Source organism: Coptis chinensis, chromosome 3, assembly GCF_015680905.1.
Source record: "Coptis chinensis isolate HL-2020 chromosome 3, ASM1568090v1, whole genome shotgun sequence".
Lineage (NCBI taxonomy): Eukaryota > Viridiplantae > Streptophyta > Magnoliopsida > Ranunculales > Ranunculaceae > Coptis > Coptis chinensis.
In genome coordinates, this window is record NC_141458.1 from 91115562 (window position 1) to 91140490 (window position 24929).

The 24929-nt window shown below is 36.7% G+C and overlaps 2 protein-coding genes across 3 annotated transcripts; one reads left to right on the forward strand and one right to left on the reverse strand.

Moving 5' to 3' along the window:
• Nucleotides 1–2331: 2331 nt before the first annotated feature.
• Nucleotides 2332–6582, forward strand: LOC147511600 (protein NONRESPONDING TO OXYLIPINS 2, mitochondrial). 2 transcript variants are annotated; one of them, XM_086603258.1, is made up of 3 exons: nt 2332–2531; nt 2619–2731; nt 6242–6582. In XM_086603258.1, the coding sequence occupies exons 1-3, from the start codon at nt 2398–2400 to the stop codon at nt 6265–6267; spliced, it is 273 nt and encodes a 90-aa protein (XP_086459384.1). In that variant the 5' UTR covers nt 2332–2397; the 3' UTR covers nt 6268–6582. The 2 variants fall into 2 exon arrangements, with proteins under 2 accessions (XP_086459384.1, XP_086459385.1); XM_086603259.1 differs by having other exon boundaries at nt 2619–2783; nt 6242–6573.
• Nucleotides 6583–10977: 4395 nt separating this feature from the next.
• LOC147511601 (GATA transcription factor 12-like) lies at nt 10978–12754 on the reverse strand. The gene is made up of 2 exons (XM_086603260.1): nt 12206–12754; nt 10978–11996 (listed from the first exon to the last, which is right to left on the reverse strand). The coding sequence occupies exons 1-2, from the start codon at nt 12533–12535 to the stop codon at nt 11280–11282; spliced, it is 1047 nt and encodes a 348-aa protein (XP_086459386.1). The 5' UTR covers nt 12536–12754; the 3' UTR covers nt 10978–11279.
• Between the last annotated feature and the right edge of the window lie 12175 nt (nt 12755–24929).

The window sequence follows — 24929 nt, forward strand, 5'->3', positions numbered from 1 at the left end:
CTTTGCTCAGTTTTCATACCCCATTACTAAACGAGTTTAGAAAGCCATCATCATCTAACTTCCCAATGGAAATTAGGCTTAACCGAATGTCAAGAACATGTCTTACATCCTTGAGTGTCAAGGTGTAGCTGACATTGGTTTCTACATGAACATCACCAATGCCTACAATCTTTGAGACTCCATTGTTACCCATCTTTACCTCACCAAATTCACCACATCTGTAGATAGTGAAGAATCCCCTGTGCGGTGTGACATGAGAGGATGCTCCTGTATCTATCACCCACTCTGTATCCTGGCATGAGGTACTAAGACAGCACACACCACATTCTTACATAATTCCCACTATACCATCGTCGACTAGTGTGGTAGTATCTCTGCTTGTGTTTCCGTTCCTCTGTACCATGTCTTCATGTACATAATTATTCGATCTTCTTATCCCTCTTTAGTGTTCTGCACTCATACCTGAAGTGACCCTTGGTGGCACAATAATAACATTGTCACTCTGCCTTAGGAGTTCTAGCTTCACCCCTAGATTTGCTTTTGTCATCACCTCTTGAATGAGATGGTTTTCTACTCTTACCTCTCCCCCGCTTCTATGTGACTAGGATCTCTGAGTGAGAGGAGCTGCTTCGTGAACCCCTTCTTGTCTCTTCATTCAAGAATACCCCAGTAGCCATCTCCATGGAAATAACTCCATCCTTAGCGGCTCCGTTAAGAGAAACTGCTAACGTCTCCCAATTGTCGGGTAGAGAGTTTAATAGGAACAAAGTCTCAACTTTGTCTCCCATATCAATCTTTATAAAGTGCAACTGATTGATTGGTATTTTGTACTTCATTAAGATGCTCAGACATTGAAGAACCTTCTTTGTACTTCATGTTAGAAAACTTCTTAATGAGCAGTACTTTGTTTCCAACCGACTTCCTCTCATAGAGGTCTTTGAGTTTCTTCCATAAGCCAAAAGCTGTAGTCTCTTGGGATACATGGTGGAAGACACTGTCGTCAATCCACTGTCGAATGTACCCAATAGCTTTTCTGTCAAGCTTGCTCCACTCAGCCGTAACAATCGTTTCAAGTTTTTCTCCTCCATTTTCAATGAGTTGTGTCAAGTCCTTGTAATAGAGCAAGTCTTCCATTTTGCCCTTCCAAATAGTGTAGTTCGCTCTATTCAGACTAGTCATGCGAGTGTTCACTAAATGGTCAATTTCTACAAGTTATTTAAACTCAAATATTTTCTCAGGAATTTTGTCAAACACCTTCCTAGCAAAATTCGGATAACAACCTAGGTTAATCTAACCTGCCTCTGATACCACTTGTTGGGGAATAATGATACCAATCAATCCCCACTACACAAATAACTTGTACTTGAACACACTACTACTCCAGACAAAATCTAAATTTTTACTACAACCAACCTAGCATTCCCAACTCTCTAAACAACTATCAACAATAAATAATAATGCAAAGAAAAGTTAAAGCATACCACAACACAAAGATGTAACGTGGTTCGGCCAATGATGTCTACTTCCACAAGAGCTAATCCTTTTATAACGTGGGAAGAAAGATTACAATTGCTTCTCTCAAATTTCTCCACCTTACTAGATCACTCCTATCTCCTTACAGGTTTTTCTCTCTGCAAAGGTTTTCTCTCAATCTTGATTGCTCTCAAAATTGGGTTTCAATCTCGTGACTTCTTGTGTTGGCTTGGTTTTCCAAAACCCTACTTTTGTTTTTATACTAAAAACAAATTTCGCGGTTGCTGTAACAAATTAGAAACTGCAAATATAGGCATGGGTGCGTGCGCGCTCTCGGCAAGGCCAATTCCGAGCACGCGCGCCCTCAAGAGTATGTTCGTGAGAGACTGAAAAAACTATCTTCTTTTTCGAAGAAACAAATGCGCACACCTTGCTTAGACTAATCTGAAGGCCTCAAGCGGACTGACTCTTCACGAACAATACTCGTGTGCTCATACCTCTTCACGCGAACAGTACTTCTTTCTCATCCTCATGTACTCCAACACTATTAAGTAGAAGAAAACAGGAGTAACAATGAGGAAGAAGTAACTTGTTTCCTTTAATAAAAGCTATCCTATTTTCTTGGATTAGTCTTGGTAAGTAGGAGCTGGAATCTGAGGAGATAAAACGTGATGGTTAGAGTAGGGACTTGGATACAAATTCAAGATAATATAAGAATTCTAAATCACAAAACAGATTGGTTGAACAGTTACGATAGCATAGTTTGGGACAGCAAAACCGGACTCCTCTAAACTTGTGATAACTAGAGCTCGAACCAAAATGCCCTCGGCCCATAAACGAGCCCACCTGACCATTTTTTGGGTACAAACGGGCTAAACCCTCAACAAGTCTAAAACCCTTGTCTGTTTAAATCACTACTTCATCATGGCGTCTCGTTATCGATCAATCTCAAAACCCGCATTCAACTTCCTCAAATCATCCCTCAATAAACCCAAATTAACTAAACCCATTTCACCACCACCACAACCCACTCGGTCTTCTCTTCCTACTTTCCCAAGGCAAGTGTGTATACTTCTTTTCTTACTCACACCCATGTTCAAATATTACAAAGGCAAGTGTTTAATTATTATATTGCTAATTTTCAGGTTGCCTTCGGAACTGGGGTGTGTTCAGTCTTTACTACCATTACACAGTGCGATATCTTCAGCACGTCTGACGTCGTGTCTTGGAATTAGCAATTCTAGATCGTTGTCTCAGGGTATGCTTTGCCGTGCAAACCCAGGGGTTTGACAATATTTCTTTTTTAATTTGTATGTGTAAGCTACTTTTTATTTGTTTCTTTAAATATTTTTTAATGTTGGCTTGTTTTGTTTTGTTTTGTTTTGTTTTGTTTGTTTATTGGCTTGAAAACACAAAATTAGAATTCGTCTGATAAAATGCCTGATAGAAAATTACTTGTTTGTCTTGCCCATTTTTTATATTGTTATGTATTACTCTTTGTTTGCGATTGTGATAACTAGAAGGAAGAGATTATATATTTTGTTATTGGACGGTGGGACTGTTTTAAACTAGTTAGGTTAGAGTGTGTGGCTAAGTTCGGTGTGGTATATGCGTGAGTAGGGTTTGCTTGAAGCTGCAATGTAGTTTTATTTTTCGGACACTGTATTTTAGTCTTTCCGGAAATTATCTTAGAAAGAGTGGAGTGGTGGAAAATTGAATTTTATACTGGTTTTGGTGGTTGACTATGGTTATCAAAGAAGCAAATTAAGACCTTGCTTGGTAATGAGTGTATGAATGGCTTTGCGTTCATATTCAGTGAGTCAGATATTTTAGCATGCTTGCTTGTTGTAGTGAAGGTTAAGCTCTGTTCTCCTTCAACATTAAAAATTGTAAACTACAAGCTGGTTAAAATAAAAATAAAAACTCATTTGTACACTAAAAATTGTTCTCTGCGGGCTTTTCAGTCAACTATCAGAGGAGCACCCCCACCACCACCACCACCACCACCACCACCACCACACACACACACACACAAAACTCCTTGTCTCTGCCATCTTGGGTTCATCGTGCTAGGAGTAAACAATTTGTCAGATACTAGATTGAAGTGAGGGACTCTAAAGAATTTAGAAAAAGCAGAAAATAATTATTGTGTAATATAGAGATAAGCAAACATCAAAGGAGCAATTTGTGCATTTTCAGACTAATAACTTAAGAAATTTTAGTAATATGTTTGCATATTTATATTTCAAGTGATTAAATGTGCCACAGTGGCTTGGGTTGTAAGTTTGTAACACATGATGCTTATGAACGAGACTTTATTGGCTAAATGGCTATGGAGGTATAGGCCTATGGGGAAGAGGGGGGTCATTTGGGGCATAAGGTGTAATGGATTAATAAGGCCAGCGGTATGTGAAGGAGCGGTCAGTGGAGGAATCCTTATGGTTATACTTTATAAGGGGGGAGGGATAGCATGCAGTTGCAATAACTTTACCAAAAGAATCGCTTTTCTTACCGGTTGCAGTGACGCCATATCCTTTTGGGAGGAGATGTGGGTGGGGGGACATTCCACTCACAGTTCAGTTTAGTGTAGTTAAATCTTTTTCCTCTAACGAGAAACCAAGAATCTAGGATTTTTCGGAAATAGGGTTAACAAGGTGGTTTGCAGTGCCAAAACTTAGAAGTAACCTTAATGTTTGGGAGCTACGGAGAATTTATGATTAACATATATTTTTATTTTTATTTTCATAAGTCGTAGTCAATTTTTTGCCCTTTTTTACTACTAGTTTTTACTCTTGTTTTTTCCCACAAGTCGTGGTCAATTTTTTTACTACTATTTACCAAGTGGAAAGTACTTTAGGAGACGTGGAGGAGAGGAAATGGATTTAGGTCAATATAGGTGAAATCTTACTATGAGTTCTTGGCTAAGGAGTATGCTTTGGATGCACTAAATAATAAGAAGTGATTAGTACTTTTCCTTGCAAGCGGGTTTGCAAGAGTTCCTTACCATATGAATCTATTTTTGTTGGATTCAAACTATTGATAATCTAAACTATAGGGAGATGAGCATTCCTTTTTAACATTTGTTCGTTTTGTAAGAGGGTGTAGGAGAATGTGGATCATCTTCTTTTCAACTGTTCAATGGTGCATGAATACATGATGTTTGGGACTTGTTCTTCTCATCCTTTCTTAAGCATTGGACATTCCTTTGAACATCAAGCATGCTTTGGTAAGGACATTATACTTCTATCACTTCCTTCCAAGACTCAATGGCAAGTGGATCACGTAATGGAAGCTATTGTAAGGTCACATTAGAAAGAACGGAATTTGAAACTTTCACATGTTTGTGGTGGAGATGAGCATTGTTCTACATTTAAATAAGTCAAATTTGTAGGCTTATGCATAACTGGGATGCACTTGTATCTTGAGAGTTTCTTTTTTGTTTCGGGCAGCTTGAGTGGGGATCAGTTAGCTCCTTGCTATGTTAAGCGTTAACTTTGTATCTTTTTGTAAACTTTTTCAAAATTCAATATATGGAAATTTACGGATGCAAAAGATGATTTTTAGCCACTAGTGATTTACGAGTTGCAGAAAGAAAATTTTAGGGGAAACCATTAGTGGGGCGTAGGAGTTGTTTCATACTTGAGGGGTCAACTGTCTGTCCTTTGGATGTATACGGTGATGAAAATGTTTTCACAAAGTGTCTGCTATACTGTCCAGTCTTGGTGTACTGGTTTCAACCATTAGCTTTGATTTGATATTCATGATGGGTTTAGACTCTAGAGGATTACTCTAAACTCTTCTGGGAAGCATTCTTCCATCCACACTCATTGGTGAGTCAGTATTAGTAAATCAATTCTACACATGTTACATGTACATATGTTACTTGTTTGTAAAGTGAAGCCAGAACTATGCCAAGCCATGTAGCAACACTAATATAGTAATTCCTTCTTCTTCCTTGGTGCATTTAGTACATGTTGAAATCCTGTTTAAATTAATGCATTTATCACAATGAAAAAAATATTTGATACACTCCACGAATCACAAGAAAATTTATGGCATTGTGGGCCGTAGGTTAAAATGTTGTTTATTTATCTTTGCCTTGATATTTTCATCCGTGCAACTTTTGTGCAACCTGACATGTGTCTTGATTTACTTCACATTCGAATGAAGTTTACTGATGGAGTGTTGCGTACCTTATTCTGCTAAATAAAGTAAGGTGTTGCAGACCTAAATTGACTCTAGCTTGGTTCTATTTTTAAGATGCAGAGTATACTTTTGCTTCAGTTGTAAGAGTTAAACATAGGGTGTGGAGTATCATGAGTTGCTACCTTAGTAGCATTTCCACAGCCTAGTGCAAAGTCAGCTCAGGTGGCCAGTCCAAGTACATGTGGTCATACTATTTTGCATTTGATGTAGTTCAATAATCAAGTTTAATGTTCTTTATATATGATTTGTGCAGTTTTAATATAGTATCCCCAATGCTTAATGCAATATCAATCCTGGTCAAAGAAAGTTTCTAAGTAGCATGATGTATCACCGTATCTACTGGTTCTGTCCCACCTGTATTTAACAACTATTAACCTCCCTTTAATATTGCCGCAAGGATTTTTTTTTCCCAGTCGAAACAACAACATACACTATAGCAACTTTACTGATTGTTAATGTCTCTTATTTCTTAAGCATGCTTTCGATCTGTAGGGCCAACTTATACATATGTATGCAATATGCTTGATGCTGAAACCATTTTTTTTCATTTGATTCCTTTCAGAATTAGGTCTCAGTGTGCCGCGATAAGGGATCAACGCCAAAAGAAGCCAAAAGGAAGATGAGGACCGCAAGCTCTGTTTAATGTAACATTCTTGATGTTTTGTACTTGGGATCTTTTTTATTATCAATTTATTTTACAGTCATTTTTTTGCTACCGAGAGTTTGTTTATTATATACTGTGACTGATTTACGCATTATGTGCGTCTGTTTATGCAGTACGATATCTTTAGTCTTTTAACGAATTGTTATAAATGCTGAAAAGAGTCACATTCTCTGTATTTGGGCACAAGCATCAGTGATAACTAATAACAACCATTCGGGTAATTTATATTCTGCGTGCTATTCACTGCTCAGTAATAACAAATTGTGTTAACATGCACGTATATACATCCATGCATTGTCCTTTTTTGTGATTGAGAATGGTGCATATGGGTTGTCGTCCCTTACTCTTAGAACAGAACCTTATTCCATTTGGACGAGTTAACTTTTAGACCAAGTGAAAGGCACGTGAAGAAGTGGGTGGGAGTGATGGGAGGGTGTCGTTATATCTCAAATCACCTTCAAAGAAACCTCGGTCACTGCGATGTCTCCTTCATAATTCAGATTATTATATCACAAACCATACTAAATTATATATAGTGCATGTGGATGTCTATACCAGCACCTTTGGTAGTACACTATGGGGTCCTTTGCATCTGTACCTTTTCTTTACACTCATCACTACACCTGGAGTTTGGAATTAATGTACTTCTACAGTTCTACTCATACTAGTTCCCTTATCAAAGAATGCCATTTTCTCCCACCCACCAATTTGGTTGTCATGTTTGTTTGGCCATTCATAACACCATATGTGCAGAAGCACCCTTCTAGACAATATCCAAAACCTTGTGATTTCGCTTGGACTGTTTACATATGGAAGGTGTAGAAGATACTGGAGCATCCGCTTCTAATGGCTTAGTGGGCATTTTGGGAAACTAGGACAAAGTTCGAACCAAGTCAATGTCAATATATATACTCAATAAAGATGGGGTGGGGAAGGGAAAGAGTGGGAAGGATGATAACTGTAGTTATGCTTGCATTTCCTTCACACAAACAAAAAACATTCAAAGATCCTTAGACATGGGTGCAAGCCATTCTAATGTTAGAGGGTAAGATACTAAGATATATTATCCAAAACAGTGGAAACCCAGTCATGCAAGCACGTCACTTGACTTCACTTTAGTCCAAACATGAATGTTTCCTCTATTTATACCATTTATATTCCCTTCGCGCTTGTTCATGCCATGTTTTTTTCACCATTTCACCCCATGGCCCCATCTACGCCGTTGTGCATTTGCATTTATTTTATACTCCCATTACATGCTAGAAAATTAGTAGAGAATGGGTCTGTAGAACGAAATTGGAGATTAATTTAGTTTCTAAGAAGTCACCCGCAGTGTTCAGAATTTGAGGCGAGTCGTGGATTCATGCTCCTACCATTGTATAATTTTACATGATTAAGCATTTCATCATCGGACATTTGTCGTTAACTTTGTGCAACCATTTTGATTTACTTTGTAAAGTGCCCAAATAATAATGTCCAATGCTCCATGTTATCAGTAAGAACCTCAGTCGACGCAATGATCTCTTCACAGCTGGAAGTAAACTAGTTGCCCTTTAATTTACTACTGAAAACTTACATACAAATCCCAAGTACAGTTTATTGTTTTCCCACGCGACACCAAATGACCAAGGCATTTTTTCTTTTTCCAAAACAAGAATACATTCATAGACAGGCATGTTGCATGTACTAAGTGCTAATAAACATGTACATAGGAATTGGCAAGTGACCTCTCTTAAGTCCACTGGGAGTCTTAATTATTTTAGTTAGTGTTGCATTAAACTATTTAAAAGAGTCAGAAGGGAGAGTAGCATGTGAGTATCTCAGCGTTTGCTCCCCTCCACTACATGGGGGAGCAGAGAGGAGAATATTCTTGTTAATTATATCTTCCTCAAATATTAAACAAGCAGTAATTAATTAAACAAAAGATAGGCTAAATAGTACCATATGGATCAGTGATTTCTGGGATCCCGTGGACGGACATTTCCACGAAATGCATATTTCAGCTGTTTTACCGTCATGTCTATAAGTGCATTATATATCTGTGAGAGTAAGTCTAGGTTGGTCGGCGGTGTTAATTCAGAAGGAATGGATTTGCCGGCTGGTTTCTTTCTAAAAACAAACAAATCAAGCATTACGATCCCTTGTGGAGGTGTGGCCTTACGATAGTTCTTAATTGTTAGTTGAATGTTGAGGCACACTACAAATAAAATCCACCAATTTGTGGTGAAATTGTTGGTCTAATAAAATGCAGCCACACCTTTATTTCAACCCGCTCCTAAATTAGTAAACTCCATAATAAAATAAGAGCTGATTTTTTTGTTATTATTATTATTATTACAACTATTGGTGTGCCACACTTTACACTTGGGCAACACTTTGAATCGCTTTTTCCCGTTTTCATCAAACTTCACTGCGTACTGCTGCTTTTTTGAATGGATTGAACCCTTTTGATTATACTCATTTACACTACACTATAAACTTTTTCATTTTTTTTCTTTAATTAGCAATTTTAATGCTTATTTTGCATTTCCAAGTAGTGATATAGTCGGCGAGAGAAGATGATGGTCCCAGACACTATACAATTTTTGCTCTTACAAGTTTGGCCTCAAATAATTTTCAAGGTCTTTCCCAAATTCTGGTTGCTGCATGTGCCTTGGACAGTTGGACCTCTCTCTTTTTCTCTTGGTTAATCCGATCCGACCCGACAAGGCCCGACCCAGCCAGTTGGACGGCCAAATCTTTCTTTCTCGAGTTTCCAAAAACAAAGAATTCCGTGCAAAAAGATATGCTAATTGCTAACTAGAATTACAAACTTCAATAAAGGCACGCACACACCAGAAAACGATGCCCCAACGAGTTAACCAACTAGGCGCGTTCCATCCTCCTTCACACATTCATTCGTTTCAACCCTTCTAAACCTATTGGTCACTCTGACTCTCTGAGTAGGTTGAAACCAAGTAACCAACCCACTTTAGCTACATTGTCTGACTTTTTTACCTATTTTTTATTCTTTTCTCACCCTTAATAGAGATTTAAAGGACCTAATCATGTGATAACTGTATGAGAGCAACTCCAATGGAGGCTATATAAGCTGCTAAAGGCAAATATAGCACCTTAACCACCAAAATGTGTTTCCAATGAAATTGTTAAAAGATTCCTAAATTTGGAAGAAGTCATAAACTCAACTAAAATTAAGACTTTCGGTAGCAACTGCTATAATAAGTTTCAGAAGATGGACGACACAGTTTCTGCCGTTCGTGTGTTAAATTTTGATGGACGTCAGAAACTGTGCCGTAAGTCCAAAATAATTTCAATTTAAGTTTACAACTAATAGGCAGACGTCAGAAACTATGCCGTCCGTATCCCTTTAGCACCTCATCTTCATCTCTTCATTGGAACGATTTTTCTGTTTAGCTGCTTTCAAATTTGACTCTCCTGCTATTTAGCTGACGTAGCGCTCTTTTATAGCTCATTTTGGCAGCTCTCCATTGGACTCGCTCTCATATGGCTTTAATCTACCTTTGATATGAACATTATAATAGTTGACCCTAACGCCCCTACAATAAGAGTGTAAGAGTGTGTTTGTTAAATTTTAACTCATGGAAAGGAAAGGAAATAAAATGGGTGGTCCACTATGGAATGGAATGGAAAGGAAATAATTTTAAATGGTATGTGTTTGGTAAACCTGAAAAGGAAAGTAAAAAACGGGGAAAGGAATAATCACGTTTGTTTCAAAAAAGCTATGGAAAAAGAATAATTGTATTGTTGAAATCGAGTGTATTAGTAGTAAGTCTCTATTTATTTATTTCCTTTCCACAAAATTTTGGGGTTAATTTTAAAGACAAAAAACTTTTCCATTTGTTTCCATATGGAAAAGCTCATTTCCTTTCCATGGGTAAACAAACACCTTAAAAACTATGGAAAAGGTGGACCACTCTTATTTTCCTTTCCTTTCCATAGTGTTTCCATCATAACAAACACACCCTAAGTGTGAAACTAAATGAATCAAAAACAATATTTTAGAAACAATGCAAATTATTTGACTTTAGAAGGAGGGAAACGAAAGTAACAAAATAAAATAAAATACGAAGTGGTCATTTGGAATTAAAATTTGGTTGTTAGGCGTGGTGTATATTAGTTACATGGTGGGTTATTCAGCAAAAACTAATCGACCTTGTTGTTTTGTGGATAAACATAATCGACCTTGTTATTAACGAGTTGTTGCAACTTTTTTGTAGTACTAAACTACTAATGCGTGCTTCTTTCAATCTTTACTAGCCTGTGGGTAGGGGACATGCCACATGCATATATCAATTAGGGAGTGAGGACCCATTTACAGCTGGTATACCAAAATCAAAGTATTTCAATATTCTGGCCCAGGTGTAGGCGAAATATTCACACAAAGAGCATACTAAGATCTTCCTAGAGATCGATGGAAATTATATAAAGTTCTAACAATCATATATTTGATATAATGGTGATTTATAATTAATCATAAAGGTCAACTGTACGGATTGTGTTCCTAAAACAATAATTTGATTTACCTTATACCTTAGATATACTAAATTATACAAAATTATTAGAACCAACATATATTCAAACCATCAAACCACTTTCAAAATTTTTAAAAAGGATTGTGGAAAATTGCTTGCATAATTTGCCGAATTTGGCAAGATGAAAAAATTCAAAAAACAAAAGCATTAAGTGAGTCTACGACGACTAATTTTCCTTCCTTCCTCCATGTTTTTTTCTTTTGCAATTTTTTTTGCAAAAGAAAATCCTACAATTTTTAACAGTCAGAGACAAAAGGAAAAACTTACACTGAAAAATCAGAACAGAAAAAGTAACAAAAGATTATATAAAAAATCACGAAATCCTCTAAAAGAACTCCGGTTCACGATACTTCCACAATACGCTACTCCAGTACTAGCTGAACCTAAATTAGTTGCCTGAAATCCGGGCCACCGTGATGATGAATTAAGTAATCATCACCATTGGATACATTATACATCGCATTGGGATGGATATATTGCTGATGGTGATGAGGATGAGGATGGTGTGGCCTCTGCATTTCCTTCTGCCGACGAAGTTCCAAAACTTTCCTATGAGAATTCGAATGCTGGGTCAGCATAAATGTCGGGCTCGAAGCGGGCCGGTACTCGGGCACAAGCCGACCCGACTTAAACCTGACTCCACATGCATTACAAAGAGTTTTCGGGCCTAATGGCCCGGTTCGCCATTGTGGAGTCTTATCAGTTGCACAATGCAAACATTTCCGGCCATCACTATTACCAGTCCCACTGTCTGCAACTTCTTTTTTCTTAAGCGTTGCTTTGATCGTTTTCTTGCAAGAGGAATTTGAGGCAATGTCAGATTCGGAAGATGAAGTTGTTGGTGATAAGACTAGTAGCCTTGAAGCCCAGTTACAAGGAGCTGCCCGGGAACGCTTGCTTCGAGCTTTCCCGGGGACTGAAACATCTGGGGAGAATATTGGGTTGCTTCGGTTGTTTTCGGGTTGGTAATCATGAGTTTCTGAAACTTCATTTGTTCTTGCTTTCATACCAGAAATCAATTGAAGCTTCTGAAGGTCATCGCTGGAAAATGAGTCTTCCACAAAGTTTGAAAGCCATTCTAGCTCAGCCAAGTCATCATACTGCAGAAGAACACTCACAAGAATGAGAACTCAAATTCATTCTGATTTTCTAAAACAAGTCCAACAATCGAAATTTAAAGAAACCGAAAGAAAATTCATCAATTTCCATTCTTCACACGAAGAAGAAGACGTAGAAATTGGTGAATTTTCTTGAAACCTGAAATTCAGGTATAATGAGGTATGTTTTGACGAAAAATGATCAAAATTACCGGAACACAAAGCTCGCCGGAGAATTGAGCATCCGGTAAACTATGACAAGCCATGTCACCCGTAAAGTGAGGTTCAGAGCCAGAATATGAAGAATTGCAGCTATCAACAACAGTAACAGTTGAAGAATCAGTTGAATTTCCAGTAATATTATCAAAAGTTCCATCACCAATAGCAATGTCTTCATTTGAAAAGTCGAGAAGGTCCTCAATGATGAAATGATCACCAGGTTTGGTATCTGCAGAATGACGCTTTTCGGGAGTGTATTGTGAATTGTTTCCGTTTCTGCTGCTGCTGTTGTAGGTGTTTTGGAAGAACTCAGGTGCTTCCATTTTTCTTCTTGTTGTTGTGTAACTAACTCTTGTTGTCCTATGGAGAGAGAGAGAAAGAGTGAGAAGTTTAGTTTTGAGAGAAAGTGAGAGAGAGAGATGGAAAGAAGGGAAGAGAGCGAAATAGTAGGGTTTAATGTGTGTGTTTGAAGATGACAGACGGACAGCTAAAATGGAGGATTTTTCGGTAGTTATATGGAAAGGAGATAAATCAATTTCAAGCTGAAGAAATGATCAATAAATGTTTTTAAACAAATAAAGAATCTTTATCTGCCATGCAGAATTTATAATTCACCGTTAAAGTTAATGCACACTACCTTTGCTCCCTCTCCAATTACTTTCTTACCCTTAATTGTAATTAGTTGGTCTTTACTCATTTAGTTGGTCTAGTTGAGTAGATTACCATTTGGGTCCAGCTAATTTTTTTCTTATGACATCTATCATCTGATTAGTTAGTCAAGTCGATCATTCCTTTTCGCACATATCCTCGGCGTTGGGACGTTGCGACATATGCGAAAATCAATCGTGAGCTCAAAATTGTAACAGGAAGAGCTCATCTATATGATCAGTGATCTCTTATCTGGTTTACGTGGTGTTTTGATGTTGAGGTATTTCAAAGATAAGACAAAAAGCAGGTGAAGTGTAAACACAAAATCATCTACCATGGATAAATGTGGCTCCCTAGGAGCATTAATGACAAGTTCTACCCCCATCCATACTGTACATAAGAACCTTCTCATTTAACCTAACTGTTGAATTCAAGGACCGCTGTCACAATGGGCATGGTTGTTTTGGTCTTGTTTTTTAAATAAATGAAAAGTAACATAAATGATATCATGAATCATATGTTACCATTCTGAGGGCATAAATGAACTTTAACAGTCTAATCAGTACAAGATGCTTAACACAAAGAGGTCAAAAAGGTAATTCAAATATTTGTTCAAATGAAAGAGAAAGATTAATTAACTAATAAATTAATTAGTGAATAAATTAAAGAGTTCAATTCAACTCCTTATGAACCGATCTAGCAGATTTTTCGCTGTGACTCGTGTATTAGCATCCAAGTTTACAGCCTGATTCCTCTGCTTTTATTTTCCCTCGGGAGTTGCGTTAATAATTTTCTTTTTCTTTTTCTTTTTTTACATTTCTACCCTCTTTATTTAATTCTTCAATCTAGTGTTATCCGATTCTGGTTTGGGATGGGTTTATTATCAGACCATTTATGCAGTTAACCCAGTGTTGAACCGTATAACTCAAGCGGTTTTTTGTTAAACCCGGCTAAACGGGACAGTTGACTATTGGGCCGAACCAATCTGTCTTGTTGTGCTATTTTTAAAAATTTCAAAATAAATTGCTTGCGAGCATAATTGAATCATGGTTCCACACACAACTAACCTTAATATCTAGAAGTATGCAAACCGTGCTACACATCGGTTTTCTTAAGTCTCACCCGCCCCTCTAGATCAATAGTTAGTATGGTTTTTTTGGATTATAATTGTAAATCGTAATTGTAATTATATAGGAAAGACTCATCTATTTATTTTTTTAAAACAAAATGAGAGATAATTATGTTATTTAAGTGATATTAGGGAGGTTATTTTAAATTATCAAAATGGCGGTAATTATTTAATTTAAGTGACATTAGATAGGTGTTTCTAAATTATTAATACAAAAAGGACTTTATTCAAATTATATTAATAAAAGTGGGGCTTATTCTAAATTTAGTAAGAGATAAATTTAATGAGGGAGGTGTTTCTAAATTAAATAAATAAAGAGATCTAAATTAGCCTACTCGATAGTGGAGGGGTTCCTTAAAACCCGGCTATCATATAGTGTAGAGATTAGTTTGTCATTTTTCCTACTTATTTTTACTAATTAGGATTGCAAATACATATATAATATCTAGGTAGTCCAAATAGTGACCCACTGGTTAAATCTCTAACCTAGTGACCCAGTCTCTTCACCGGGTTGATCTCTAGGCTGGTCTGATAATATTGCTTCAATCCATGTTTAAACACAATGATTACAGCGCTACTTACTTAGAAGCTTTTGTTAAATTCAATTTATCACATTCATTTCTGTTCTTCTGCGTCGTTTTGAGAATGAGTTTGTCGTTGGTTCTCCTGGTCCATACGTGTCAACCATCTAAGTGATAAAATATGTCATGTGGGTTCCAATCCTGACAACACCAATCCCAAGGTAAATCAACGTGTTTGAGTTAGTTGGATAAAATGCAGTAGTTATTATTTATTAGCGTGACATAATTTCAATTTTCTTTTTCATTATTTTTTTTAAATAATATTGTGAATTTTAGAATTGATGCTTGAACTAGAAGGGAAAGAGGGTACAGTAGTACCATTAGGGCTGTCTAAGGGTTTCGGTAATCCGATAGCTGACCAAAACCAGACCAAACCTGATAAAAAGTGATTTGGGTTTTGGTATTTCGGTTTTAGTTTGGTAATAGGTTCAATTTTAAGTTCTGATAAGATATTGGGTTGGTTTTGGATTTGTCCTCCACCAAACCGATATAAATTGGAACCGAGATAAAATGACATTTTAGTAATAATTTATGATTGATTTTGTATAAGTTTTATCAATTGTGTGGTTGAAATTAATCGATTTAATTTAGAATTTAATTGATTTTATAGTTTTCGATTTAGGTCAGTTCAGTTTGCAATATATTTTATTAATTCAATTTAGTTTTAGATATAATATAATATTATCAATTCGGTTCGGTTTCAAATACCCAACCATATTATAAGTTTGAATTTGGATTTTCTAGAATCCGATCCAAACCGATGTATTGACAGCCCTTGGTACCATGGTTGCTGCTTACTGTGCCAGTTTTAGTTTCTGTTTTTTCTTTTCTCTTTTTCTGAAGATTTTTTTTGTCAACTTCTTATGAATTATTTAATTTTTGGTGGGGTATATTAAACACGTGATATAGCTGGAGATGGTGTCAGCCACCATGTGAGTGCTTCGCTCGTGTTAAAAGCCAAAACCGACGGTGGTCAATGACACGTGTCAATTGGATGATGTATCTAATTTTATCTTCTTTTCCTTGATGCTTCTCGCACGTGCTATGGGTTTATTTTTAATTTTTTGCACTAAGCTAGGTTCCCTCACTTAAAAGTTAAAACGGTAGTGTGCGTTACGTTAACGTGATTGCACGTGTTTTTATCACGTGGATCGCAAGCTCCGCACGTGTATTTTTTGAGTGACAAGTCACGTGAATTAGAAGATGTGCTTTTGCTTTTCGCGGTGGTTGCTTTGGTGGAGAAGTTCTCCAGTGTTTTAACATGTGAAATGGGAATGTCACCGTTGCCGCATTGAGGACTATAAAAGCTTCAAACTTGTGAGACGCCCTTGCCTTTCGGTATATTTGAGTCATCCCCATGTTTCTGGTGTGTTTTTTTTCCCTCTAAATTAGTATGTGCCGAAGTCTGTGGTCAAAGTTCATTGACTAAGTCCACAGTGCGACCTGCGTAGGTGACCCTTTTTAATTTCATTTCCTCCTAAAAAATGATACAATCTTAACTCTCTGAGGAGTAAGATGAAATTGAATTAGAAACAAACGGGAGTAACTCTCCAAGATAGATCAGGGAAAAAGTAACTCTCATAATCATTATTTTTTTTAATCACTTATAAGGACCGGATAGATGAAATGTCAAGTATACTCTTGACGCGAAATGAAAAACAGTTCGGGTAGATGAAAAATCAAGTATACTGTATACCCCTAGTGCGAAATAATAAATAGTCCAGCCCAACTGAAACAACACGATGTATATAGTATGAACACTGATTGTTTATACTTTAACATAAGCTATGAACAATCATTGTTCATACCTATTTAGAGTATGAACAATCAACGTTCATACTTCACCATAATGCATGATCAGTAAGAACACTTATATATTGTTCATATGATCGAACAATTATCTTTGTTCATACCTATTTGGGATATGAACAATCAATGTTCATATCTCAACATAATGCATGATCAGTAAGAATATTTATTGGAGTATGAACAATCATTATTAATATCTCAACATGAGCTATGAACAATCATTGTTCATATATATATATATATATTGTCTGAAGTACGTTCACCTATTTAGATATGAACAATCATAGCATGTTCATATATCAACATAAGGTATGGACACTCATTGTTCATAAGAAAACGACAAAAAGAATAAAATCAGAAAATATTTATTTCAAATCCGGACTATTTGTCCTTATGAGTTATTTTCACTCGAAAATTGTCCTTAAGATTAAAAAAAAACGTTGGTTGTGAGAGTTATTTTCACTCGAAAATAAGCCTTGAGACCAATTTCTTATAGAAACAAATAGATAGAGGTCTCTATTGTTACTTCAGGGTATCCTAGCTTGTTTGATTATGAATAAGGAAGCTCACAATATTTGCTAGAGTTGCTCAGTGACGCTTGCGTACAAATAAATAGCAGGATGTCCAATATCTAGAGATCACCGTATAGTTCTTGGGTCATGGGGAAATTCGATACACCAACAAACTTATGAGGGGTCGAATGATTGATAGTGGGCACTTACGAGACAAGGAGAAAAAATTTGTTCCTAAGCGGTTAGGAGCGAAAAGTCTCCTAAGCACCAATCCACCACATATTCACTATATTTTAACTATTGAGTAATTCTAATTAAATTAAATTTAACCAAATATTTATTTTACTCTCTCTCTCTCCAAATTATCCCATTTTTCTCACAAATTTGTTCTTTCTATGTGTTTCCAAATTTATATATATATATATATAGATTTAGATTTTTCAAGGGGTTGCCTTTCATTCAATTACAACGCGGATTTCTCAATTTTATTTTTTATTGGCTATTATCATCAGTATTTTGGTTTGAAATAAAGTTGTAATTTGTAATTGCATTTAAGTTTTTTTTTTTAAATAATTATGATAAAATTTAAGCATTCCCCAAGTTTTTTTTTTTTTTTATTTTTTTTTGGATTTTTTTAATTTTTCACTATAGATTTTTTTTGTGGAAAACTAATTAAATAAATGAAAGATTTGTAGAGAAAAAAAAATAAAGAAATGATTTGAAGAGAGAATAAAATAAATATTTTGTTTTTTGTTAGATTTTAATTAACTATAGTTAATATTATTAGTTAAAAGATGGTAGATGCGTGATGGATAGGTGCTTAGGAGACTTTTGGCCGAGCGAATTTTTTCTCGTTATAACTTATAACAAATTGTTAGGAACAACGAAAAAAATGGATTTAAGCCTGTGTAAGTAGTTTCATCAACTGTAGTTTCGGACTCAAGGATTCTATTTGCTTTCTTAGGACAGCGATTTTGAACCAAGTGCTTAACTAACTTCACTGTGAAAAGAAAGATAGATGTTGTAATAGATAATCGTTTGGAATTCAGACAAGACATTCATGGTAAGGAACACGAGACGTAGACTCTTTCTGAGTGCTAATGGTATTTAAGTCTGACAAATCCTTTAACAGTGTACAAGTGCCTACCGTATGCCCTATGCCAATTTTTGTGCTATTTAGACAATTAGAACAACATTTAATTAAGTTTATGTTATATTAATTTTTTGGGTAAAACTTGCAGCTGATTTATTAGGCGCAGTCCATACTACAAAATAGCGTGACATAACTTTCACGGTATTGATGAACTGTTTTTTGCGTCCAAATTTCCTGCCAACATAGTCAAGACGCAGTCTTATGTACTTACTTACATCTGCAATATTTATTGAGATTTCACTGTTGAAACTCTGATCGCCTTTTGTTATAGTGCAGTCTAATGTAAGCAAAGAAGCAAACCTTTTGTTCCACCTGCAGAGGTAAGGTAGTCTAGGACAAAAAAATATGGTCTCCTTATAAAAGTTTTAATCAAGACTTCGTTAGAAGCATTTTTCTTTTTCGGTCGTATATTCTGATTTATCTATCACATCACAGGAACTTTTCAGAATTATTCCGACTCTCTTAGAGCTATAAATGCCATCAATAAACTCGAGGATCCCCATGGCAATATTTGGACCTGGTTACTTCTATATGGAATCTTTGTCCCTATGAATTTGTGGAATTCAACTATGCATTTAGAGAGACGAACATAACAACGGATCATTTAGCTTGCTTGGATACAATTAGTGTAGAGGACGATATAGACAATGTTTTGTTTTTTTCTCCTCTACGAGAAATCTTTATTTTTAGATATATATTATAGCTATACTCTCTTGGCTCTATTTTTTGGAGTCCTTACATAGTCTCCAATTATTTCAAAACACTATTGTCAATCTCTATTTTTTGGAGCCTTCACATAGTCTCTATTTATTTCAAAACACTATTGTTAATCTTCCTTTAGGCTAATTACGAGAAAGTAGGAGATAAAATAGGAAAAAGAAAAATACTAATTCGAAACCCTACATACAAAGAACATTAAAAAAAATACTAAACCCAAAAAGGGGTTTTGCACGACTGCAATCCCTTCATATTATCTTAAGGATTCCTAGATGCTCTAGCAATCCCTTCATGGCCTCTACTTGCACAAATTTGATTTGAAAACCACATGGCAGCTCTTGCTTTATTGGTTTAGGATCACAAAATCTGTTGATGATGCCCTACAATTTTCTCAGATTTACGAGATTCTTATAGTTGAGTTTAGACATGCTTTGGCTTTGTACTTCTTTAGCATGATAATTGGTTTAATTAATTGCACATTGAAAGATTGGGGGGCTGCAAAATCCATCTATGGACAAACTTAGTGGCATATTTGGAGATGGTGGTCACCAAATTATGGATGTTGACTCTAAGCTGGATCACCTGTAAATGAGAACTAATATTCATGAACTAGAAAGAATTCTAACTACAAGAACAATCACAGTGTTGGGTGAATTGATAGAAAACAAAAAAGCAGTGGTTTTACTTCATCTCATGTAGTTGAACATATATGTACGTACCATTGTTCCTGTTTCTAATTTCTTCTCCTTGTGTCTTCTTGGTTCTTCTTTTTTCCTAGACAAGGCCATTGCTAAGATTTGTACGCATTCTATTGTTCATAGTACACCTTTGTTGAAAAGAACAACCGACACGTTATACAAGGTTTAATTTCCCACCCTAAGCTAGAGCTTACACTACTATCTTTATATTAAGGCATTTGGTTTCCGGCCAGACTTTGCACAAAAAAATGATGACCATGGATGCTCTCCTTTGCACTTAGCTTGTAGCAAAGGGCACTTAGATACTACGTTATCATTCCTATCAAGTACTTAATTGGTTGATACACTGTCACAAATTTGGTGAACATACCTGACATTGATGGCAACACCATCTTGCACCTCGCAACTGCCTTAAAACCCACCATAGTAAGAATCTCTTCCACCATATACAGTTTTACAATTTGAAATGAAATGTTTGATCCATTTTGCAGACATATAAGTTAGGTTGTTATTATAAAACCAACAAGGGTTCAATAGCTTATCAACCATCTATCAATTATAATCCAAACTGCAATTAATGATTGAAGTGTTGAAATAGTGGTTGAAAACTATACTTAGATATTTACATTCATAGGCAGATAGATTCATGCTATACGTACTCTTAATTGATGAGTTGGTCATGACAAAATCAAATCTTTTGAAACAAAACTATAAACTTGATGACGTGGTTACTTGCAATTGTGATTAGTATGCATCATGGCCATCAGTGGGGTGAGTGACCAAAATCAGCACTCCATATTTTTAAAGAACTTTGTTTTTGTTAGGACCTTGCTCTCTTTATTGACACTGGTTGCATAGATGTAACATACTATTGAGCTTGGAGGTCAAATCGACTACATACATACAAAGTGGTATGTTGTGGGAAGTTATGAATTATGTATTTATGTTGCATCGGTTAGTAAATGTAACTATTGATTTGAGGGGGTGTAACAGGCTATTCATAAAACGTTTGATCAGGAAACATAGTGGATGGATGGACAAAGAGTGTAACCTGATAGGGTTATATACTAAAAACATTACTTTTATATTAACTCTAATTCTTTATATTTTGAATGAGAATCATATGTGCAAATATTATGCATATTATATATGTTATTAGTTATATGCATGTGTCTAGCTAATACTTTATATTGTAGATGATATGGTGTGAACACACATATGATCATATCATCAGTACCTCATAAAGTATAAGTAATCGTTCATAATTTAGATGGATTTGGACAAACCATTGGTACGGTTGTAGTATAATCTGGTATTAGTCTATCTTGACTATATGATTACACTAGTACACTTTGTGTGTATTGAACAGGACCAAGTGAGGTTGTTTCTCTTTATACTGACTATATAAGAGAACAAACGCCTCTGTTATTATGGATGTTTGTCCTCCTAATTCGGATATAATAACGGGTACTTACATGCATTGTACATTGCTTTAAATCATCAATGAGTGAGATTCATTTGTGAATCAACAAACTCGATGGATTGGGTAATGACATTGTATGTAAGGTGTATTGTTGATTATAGAAGGAATCAGTGTCCCGCAAGAAGTCAGGTTGATGATGTCCCCTTGAAGATCTCAAAAAGATTGTCATGTAAACCCTGCAGGTGGATTTATTCCGATATGACAATGAGGTTGAGTGGTACTACTCAAGGACATAAGAAGTTGATTAATGTAGTTGTCAATAACTTGACTTAATCAACGGACATTTGATATCTTAAACACGGGGAGATCAACAAGCATATAATATGGAGCCCATAAACGCTAACACGTAATTTGGGATTAGGGCGGTAGTGCAACAATGGCCTTTAGTGGAATAAGTCATTTGTTGACGGACTTAGGCCGTGTGTTCTGGGCGAATATGGGAATCCCAAGCCCGTCAGGAGGCCCAACCCTAATTTATCCTCATGGTCTCTGTTGTAGCCTATAAATAGAATACTCTTTCTCTTGGCCGAAATTCACTATTCACTGTATTAGAAAAAGAGACAAGGAAAAGTAGATCCAAAAATTGGATCTAGCTTTGTGAGAAAGAAGGGGATTGGTAGATTGTTACCCACACAACGTCCAATCTATTCTAAAGGAATACAACAGAAGATCAAGGGGTTGATTTCAGATTTGATAAAGCTTTGATTTTCAGAGATTACATCTAAACCGATTCTCAAAGATATGTTTTCTATCCAAAACCGTGAACCCCATTAATTCCGCTGCGCGTGGGTTCTCGCGGTTTGTAGAAATTTTGCATTCTGAAAATAACGGTTCCTACATAACCAAGTGTAAGGATCGCGATGTACAATAAGTTGCGTTATGATTAGATAAATCCCTCAGGTTTGAATTCCTTTAATATTTCTATTTCAATTCTTTTTGTCATTCTTTTTGGTGATCATTTGTACACATATTTTTCTTCAAATCCTTAAACACCATTTTTGCTCTTCAATATTAGTTCCTTCATTTATGCTGTTTAAAGTATGGAATTCCACATGGAGTGTTATGAAACGTTGTTGTTATGTCAGCTAATAAATACAATGAATTGAGACATATGATACAATGACTTGCTTCTTTGATGCAGGCTTAATTTAATTGATAGCCTTCTAAGGTATCAGTTGCAAATACGGTGGTAATCATGGCTGATTCTAGAATAGGAGATAGAGGCAACAACCAAAGTAGTACTGAACCAATCAAGGTCATGTACATACATAAATTACTTAGACTTGGCTCAATTATGTCAACGATGCATTGTTATTATTCTTAACAAACAATGTAATTCATAAGAAAAATGGTATTGTTAATTGCTCTTTTCGCCGGAATTGTGTCATGAGAACAATTATTAAGTTCTACAATATTGCATGTAATAAGATCTACCCTAACTTTTTAATGTGGATGGCATCTTTGGATTTTCACTGGTATTAGAGTAGTAATGTACGTCATATTTCATGACATTCAGTTGAAACACGTAAACAAACACATAATCCCCATGAGAAGATATTTAGGAAATCAAATATGAAGTTAGCTAAATGACATTACATTTAGAGGGAAGGGTTGTAGGGATGTATATATTTTAAAAAACACGTAAACAAACTCATAATTGTTAGGGTATTTCTAAGTTTTAGATTATGCTATTTTTTTGTAGATATGATCTCCTAACTATTTTGCACAATATCACAAAATATTTTTTTATAATCCCACACAGTGAACCATGTATAATTTTTTTTTTCTTTTTATACCATGTTTGCAAGGACACAGAAGGATCAATAGAAGTTGGTTTACACACCACCTTAGATAATTAACGAGAAATCAGAAATTGGATGCAAATGCATCGAACTAACTTCAACGAACAATTAACGGGAAATCGGAATCATAATACAACTGCACTGAACTAACCGGCCTTAAAGAATAATTAACGGGAAATCGAAAGATGGATGCAATTGTATTGAACTAACTGTGGTGACCCAATCAAGGGAAGGAGACCAGGTCAGCGGGACAAAGAGTGGAATGCAGCATAATAAGACAATCTGGAGAGTAGGGAAACATAATCGCGGAACCTTAGATCGCGGATGTGGCATAGGTATGGCACGAAGGGGAGCCACCAGATGAGAGGACAGATGGACGATCCAGATACTGAGAGGAAGAGGTATAAAAAGAAGAGGATGGAGATAGAAAAGGGAGGCCGCATTAGAGAAAGAGAGAAAAGCACAGTGAGGGGGAGAAAAGAAGATAAAAAGTGTGAGTGGTTGAGAGTGAGATATTTTAGGTTCATACATTTGGCGCCGTTTGTGGGGAAAACGAAGATAGTGTAGAAGGTAGAAATGGCACCGAAAGTGAAGAAAGGGATAGGCAAACCGAAGAGGGCAGTGGCGCAAGATCCAACACCGGAGGCGGTAATTGATGAGGTGGGAGATCAAGAAGTGGAGCATGAAACAAAAGAGACCCGGCTTATGCGAGAGGAGATTGGGAGACTGAGAGAGGAGAACGATGAACTGAGGAAAGAAAAAGAAAGAGCGGAAGAGGAAGAAGGGGAAGAAGCAGGTGAGGAATCCGACGACGATGAAGGGGGGCCGAACCTTGTCGAGAACCCGGTGGCTGGCTTGACCATGGAACAAGTTCAGGAGATGATAGATAATGATAGAGAGGCAAATCAGCAGCAGGCAAAGGGTCGCAGGGGAGCAGCTAGCCAAGTGGTAGCCGAATTGAATCACAAAATCATTAGCGGACAACATCTGGGTGTTAGAGGTGCCGAAGCATTTTAACCAACTTAGGTTTGAAAGATACGATATCAAAGGAGACCCGACTGACCACATCCATCATTTCCGACAACAGATACCTCTCTGGCAAGAGGCTCGGTATGATGGACTACGGTGCATGATGTTCCCAGCTAGCCTGAAGGGAGGGGCGTCGGACTGGTATTATTGGTTGCCAGTGAGAAGCATAAGTAATTTCCAAGAGTTGGAACAGGTGTTTATAGGTCATTTCATACACCAGAAGAAGCGAGTGGTGGATATTACGGCATTGTTCAATGTTTGACAAAGATCCGCAAAGTCAGTGAGGGAGTATCTATGCCGATTCAAAGCCAAGACATTGAAAGTTTAAAATCTGGATGAAAGAACCGCAGTGATCGCATTTGAAAGGTAGTTGCGGCCAGGAACTAGAGTACACCAATCTGTGGCGAAGAACGAGATTGCAACCTTGCATAAGTTATATCCGCGGGTAGAAAAATATATCAGGTATGAGGACACAGTACAGAAGGAGTCTAAGAGATCAGGGAAAGCAATGTTATCATTGGAGAAGGATAGGGAACACCGAAGGGCAGAGACGTCCGAAAAGGAAAGCGGTGGGTATAGCGGATACCCCCCAAGGGCATAAAGAAGCCGAGAGGGGATCCGAAGAGAATAGAGAAAGGAAGCCATACCGCGAGATAGAAGTGACGCCGCTGAATAGACCACTGAGCGAAATATTGTCGTTGATTAAGAACCTGTAAGGATATGAAGGGCCGCAAAACACACCAATAGAACTGGCGGATAAACCATTCTGCGCCTATCATCAAATACAGAATCATGATACCGATGACTGTTATGCACTAAAGCGGTTGGTTCAGCAATTGGTGGAAAAAGGGAGGATAAGGGAGTTTGTGAGAGGTGCATAGAATGAGGAGCACTTGCCGCGCCAGGACTGAATATTGGGAACTATCAATGTGATTTTTAGTCCAGAGGTACTAAGTTATAATGCGCATATAGACAGGGTGAGGAGAACCGCGAGCATCCAGCATATCAATGATGGGTCAGACAGGCCGCGACCAAGGGTAGGGTTAGCGGAGGACAGAAACAGGATTGTCTTTAGCAGTGCGGATCTATGGGTAGTGGATTCCCCCCATGAAGACGCGTTGGTCATCACAATAGCAATGGGCAATTATATGGTGAA